This window comes from Echinops telfairi, unplaced genomic scaffold, assembly GCF_000313985.2.
Source record: "Echinops telfairi isolate 266 unplaced genomic scaffold, ASM31398v2 ScPeMD7_7469;HRSCAF=8507_1, whole genome shotgun sequence".
NCBI classification, from domain to species: domain Eukaryota; kingdom Metazoa; phylum Chordata; class Mammalia; order Afrosoricida; family Tenrecidae; genus Echinops; species Echinops telfairi.
In genome coordinates, this window is record NW_022111373.1 from 51,643,866 (window position 1) to 51,649,768 (window position 5,903).

Here is a 5,903-nt window from a genome sequence, read left to right on the forward strand (position 1 = left end):
CATCTTCGCTAAACTCCAAATTTAGACGGGAGTGTGTGTGTGTGTGTGTGTGTGTGTGTGTGTGTGTGTGTGTGTGTTTGAAAAGGAAAAAAAAAACCATGGATGCCCTTTCATCCAGAAAAAAGAGAAAGGAAAACCGAATTCCTTGCTGTGGAGTTGATTCTAACTCATGGTGACCACAAGTGTTACAGCTCTTAGCTGAAGAGAGGCAGATCTCTGGCCTTCAGACTATGTGTACTACCTAGGAATCTTGACATATTAGTCGTTGTAAGTTTCATCTTTAAAATGTGCATGTTGGCATAAGAAGGATTACAGCTTGAGGATGGGGTTGGGGGCCATATTTAAGTAATAAGAGAACTTGTTAAAGCTTTTTCCTGTAATCTCACTTAGTTACTGTTTTGCTATGTAGCCTTTCAAGTTGAAGGGTTCCAATAGAACTTTCCATGAAAGAATACTGGCAGATTCTAGTCATGCTTGAAAAATAGAAAAAAGGGCATGAGTCTACTTTTTCGAAGTATAATTTGTAATCTCCCAGAAGGACACTCTTCCATACTCTGCTGGGAAAAGTGCTTTTGTTTCCTGGAATTGGAGCTGCAGCTCAAACTTGAGGCCGGACACTGACATGGAAATGGGATCGCACGCACTATAAACATCTCCCCAACCCGGTTCTTCTGATCTGGATTAAGAGTTGGGAAGGGGAAAAAAATCAAAATCAGAAAAAAAAGAGAGAGAGAGTTGGGAAGGGAGGGGGTTTCATTCAGGCGCTCACACCTTTCATACCTGTGCATCTCCTCTGCTGAGCCTTCAGGAAGCTTGAGGCCAGCCGCTACCTCAGACAAATAAAAGAGACGTCAGTGAGGCTATTGCACTCAAATGAATGCATATGGACTTTAGGTCTTCTTACTTCTGACGCAAGCTTTTTTTTTTTTTTTTTTGGCTCCTGCTCCATACAATTAGAAAAAAAATAAGTTTCATTCCACAAATATTCATGTGTTGGCTAGCATTGTGTTTGTACACCCTGTAAGCAAACATGATAAATACCTACAGGCAGTAAATTAGACTTATTGGCAAAGTTCTATAAATAAGAGTATGTTAGAACCTCAAATGGTATTATTTATAAAGCAGACAATAAATGAAGAAACTTGATATTACGAATTGGTGCTAACTTAAAATCGAAGGTAGTTTAAATTCATAGATGATGGAATTTCTATCAAGTATTAGGCAACACTCAGCATCGTTCAAACTCTGTGACTCTTCAGAAAAGATGTTTCCATTTGTCTTCTCTTTATTCATTCCCTCATCCAACAAAGATTGCATGTCTAGTGTGCACTCGGCGCTCCACATGGTCTCCTTTCTTACCTCACTTTAGTTGCCAGGGGAGTGAATTTGGGGATTAGTGGTTACAATTACTTTTCTGTAAGTCAAGGGTTGGAAGTATACAGAAAGCAAGGCAGAGGTTGCATGGGGTCATAATGCATGTGCTCGTTAGTACATTCATGAGCACACATATGCTGTTATTTGCTTTTGAATTGGTGCCAACTCTTAAATGAACAGCATCTGGTAGAATAAAATGTCAATCCATCTTGTTGAAGGTGTTCCTCATTTTCACCCACCCTTTACTTTGTCAAGCATGATGTCCTTCTGGACCCGATCCCTCCTGATTGCATGTTTCAACGTGCAGGGAACATTCGGGGTACATTTCCTTCAAAGTCCATTTGGTTCCTTCCTGGCAGTATATTCACTATTCTTCATCAATACCACAATTCAAATGGATTGATTCTTGGATCTGTCTTTTTTATTATCCAGTTTACATATATATATAACACAACAAAAAGCACCATGGGCTGTGGCCAGGCATACCTGACTCCTCAAAGTGACATCTTTACTATTTAACACGTATATACGTAAGCCTTGATGTAATGATGCAAAGAATAGATTTGGGGGAGAAGTAGAAGGGTTTAAAAGCCTTTCTCTCCTACTTTGACTGTAGACTAAATTAGGAAGACTGTGTGTTGGGGACCTATAGGTTATAATATCACTAACACTGTGCTCACCCCTGCATGCTTGAAAGAAGAAAAGTCTCCAGAGCTAATTAGGATAGAGTAATTGAAAGATGATGAGGAGTTTCTAAATCCTCTGTTCACAGACATTTGTTGAGCTCCTACCAGGTGCCAAGAAAAAGAGCCACAACAGGGATCGGTCATGTAGACGACCCTATCCCTTCTCATGTGGCTTCCAATCTAGTTGGGCAACGAAGCTGTGAGCAAGAGGATAGAAAATGCACCTGCCTGTTCACCAGTGTGGCCAGGGAGTGTCCTGCAGAATTAGCCTGGCCCTGTTCTGTAATGCTGAGCATGAGTAAGGACATGGAGAAATGCCGTGGCTGAATTTTTACTGTGCAGGCACTTAGTATATTAATCTTATGGCACCATAAAGGCTGCTAATCATTTTTCTCCAAAAATGCTTCTTAGAAAAGCAAGAAGTAAAGTGAAAGGTATGGTAATAAGCAAGTGAGGGGTTGAGATGTGGACCTTATTTCAGAGACCCTTAGAATGTCCAGAAACCGTTCCACAGCGAGTCCTGCATGCTGGAGAGTCACAACTTAAGTATCTTAAGAGTTTTTAGCAAATTCACTGACGACTCTTGTATATGAACTGTAATCATTAGCTAATTTGAAATGAAAGGACTCCTCTTATAAATTAATTACTGAGGAGAAATATTTATGGACATTTAAGGGTCAAAAATGGAAATAATGTAATGAATTATCGGCATACTTACCAGATTCCTTGAGTGATTTGATTATTTAAAATCTAGAAAGATGTGTATATCAAGTGAGTATGGGTATAAAATGAAAGTCATTTGAAAAACATCAGACCATAAATTTAGAACTCTATTTTATAAAGCATTTCTGTCTTTTCCCCCCTTCTAGCTTGTCAAAATTCCCAAGATTGACCCTCTCAATGAAGTACATAGTTTTAACTTCTATTTGTCCAATGTGGGTAAAGACAACCCTCAGGGCAGCTTTGATTGCATCCAGCAAACATTCTCAAGGTAAGTGCTTTTCACTACATCGAGAAGGGAAAGAAGTTTTTCTTTAAGAAAACGGTATTGTTATTAAACACCAAAATATAAATTGGTCACTTCATAAATATTTGTTGAATTGAAATTGCAAGATATATTTATGTATTTGAAAATACTGGGCATTTGCTTACTATGTGCCAGAAATTATATTTACAGGATATGATCACAAAAATGTTTTGAGATCCCCAGCCCAGGAGGAGTTTTGGGGTACATGTACATCAGGCACTTTACCTATAACTCATGTTTTGATATCTTTATTAAAGACAAGTTTGAGGATTCAATAAAAAAGACGTTAGCCACTGTCTGTAAAGAAGTGTCTTGTAACCAAGCCTGTTGGTTTGATAGAGACAGGTGGAACCCCTGACAGGAGGAACCCCTGACAGGAGGACCCTTAGACATCATTTTTAAGCCTGCACTCACCACCATCACTTAACTTACAGTCAACCACTAGAGAGGCCTATGAAGTGAGCAATAACACCAGGGAGCTACATACACAAAAATCAAAGCGCAGCACTTGCCCAGGCCTGAGTAACGCTCAAAAGGCAAGAAGGCTGTGAAAGCGGGTGAAATGGAATGATGAACACAGGGAGCCAGCAAGTGGGAAGAGTGCTATTATATTGAAGAGATGACAGTGTCATGAATCAAAATGTGTGAGATGTCGAATGGAAACTACGTAATTTGCTCTGTAAACTTACACACACACACACACACACACACACACACACACACACACACCAAAAGACTACCTTTTAGTATACGGAAATGAAAAGATAATGGGTTTTCCACAAACTTTTTGAAACCACCTCATACAGACTTAAATAAATATGCATGCCCCCTTCAAAAGGCAGTTTTTATATTTATATCTTTTTTATTCCATACCAAAATGGAAAGTAGAAATTAATCCAGTATAGCAGTCTTTTCTTTGTCACTCCTGATTAAAATTAGAAAAATAAAATGGAGGGAAGAATGCATGCCCAAGCCTCTAGAGTACCAGGGAGCCCTTCAGTCCACAATAAGCTGCTTGTTCCTGTCTTCTTTGCTGCAGTTGTTTGTGATGAAAGAATGGTCCCCTTGAGTAGGGGGAGTTTGTTCTGCCCGTGAATGGAGACAGGCCTTAGAGCCCCCAGTCTCCAGGGAGGGCTGCCTCCCATCCTCCATGTATGACCTATGATGTTGCCCCGATGCACCTCGGCCACCATGCCTCTTCCCTGTTCCTTACTTGATACTGTGTATGCACTCTGTGTGGGAGAGTAAGACACTTAAACCGGAGGCTAAGATGCACAGTAAGACAAGTGTCCCATTTGATCTCCCGTCCAAGGTAACTAAACAGCATCATAAGGAGCTTTGGTGGTGCTATGAATTAAGCAACGGACTTCTAACCAGAAAGTGGCCAGTTGCACCCATCAGCTGCTGCACAGGAGAAAGATGAAGCAGGTAGCTTTCGGGAACTCCGTGGAGCAGTTCTGCTCCAGCTTCCCAGGTGCATCACCAGGAGTCGGAATCGACTCAGTAGCAGTGAGGTTTTGGGTGATGCATTAAATAACTTTGTGTGTGTTTCACCTTAATCTCCCATGTTCCCCTGAGGATTTATTAATATTGCTTTCTAAACTAACAATTGTTACCCTCCTCCAGCTTATATTGGTTGATATAATTTCCATTTATTACAGATTATATAGACTTTTCATTGCTATTCACTGTGAGAGTCACTAGCTGCGTGTCGCCACTTAAATTTCAATGGATTAAAATAGCATAAAATCACATTCAGTTCCTCATTCATCCTAGTCATATTTCACAGCACGAATACAGAACATTTGCACTAGTGCACTGTCATCCTCAGGAGAAAGATGTAGCCGTCAGCTTCTGTGGTTCCGTTCTATCCTGTGAGTCTGAATCTGCTGGATAGCAACTGGTGTGGGGCTTTGGGGCCGTGACTGTGGAGTTCAGTGCCTTCGTTTCACTGGTGACTTCGCCACCTGTTTAGAGCTAGTTATTACTGGCAGGGCCCAATCTCCTCTTAGTTCTAATTCCCAGTCTGACGGTGTTCATTACTCAGCACAGAACACAGGACACGGGCGTTCACCCTCGTAAAGTTTGCCTTTGTTGTCCCTTTACTTGTTTTATATAATGAGAACATTTAACATGAGATTAAACTGTCACCTTAAGAATTGAAATGCGATCTCCTATCCTAAACCATTATAAATTACCTGTGTGTTTATTTCTACCCTACTTGTTGAGAGAAGGATATAAGGTCACTTACAAAATTATGTTGCTTCAAGAGAAAGGGACACTGTTCGTGAGGAAATTGAGGCAAATATGTTAAAGCCCTTCAAGACTTTCCTGTCCTCCATTCTAGTTTCACAGTGCTGCCTTAGCTCAGAACCGGTGCTCCATAAAGAATGTTCAAAACATATCAATCCATCTCATTAAAAACAAGTTACCTTCTTGAACCACACTGCTCTCTTACGTAAAATGGAAGAACCCCCACAGTCAAAATTGCCTTCCAAAAATCTCTTTCAAAAGTCACTAACCTATTCCCAGGGTGAATGACAATCTAATGCTCGCTATTTTGACTCACCAGCTCAAGTCAAGGAAGATTAAAAGAAAGTGTATAGACATATATAAAATAAAATGTAAACTTTCACCTTAAGGTTTTACCTCATGGTAGAAGTTCAAGTTTTTGCAGTAAAAGTTGAGAAGGTATGTGTGGAGAATCCTGAAGAACGCCTTGTTGCCACCAGGGTTGAATTTATTTTTAACTTTATTTTTAAAAAAGAACTTAAAATCATATCAGTGGGTGCCTGCTCTACTGACACAATCACTAG

General features: G+C 40.1%; 1 protein-coding gene across 1 annotated transcript in view; it reads left to right on the forward strand.

The window, feature by feature from the left end:
• Positions 1-5,903, forward strand: part of ELL2 (elongation factor for RNA polymerase II 2) — a 91,111-nt gene that overhangs the window by 50,477 nt on the left and 34,731 nt on the right. The window contains exon 3 of the mRNA XM_004703477.2: positions 2,930-3,051. Within this exon, the coding sequence (XP_004703534.1) occupies positions 2,930-3,051 (122 nt within the window). The remainder of the gene's footprint in view (positions 1-2,929; positions 3,052-5,903) is intronic.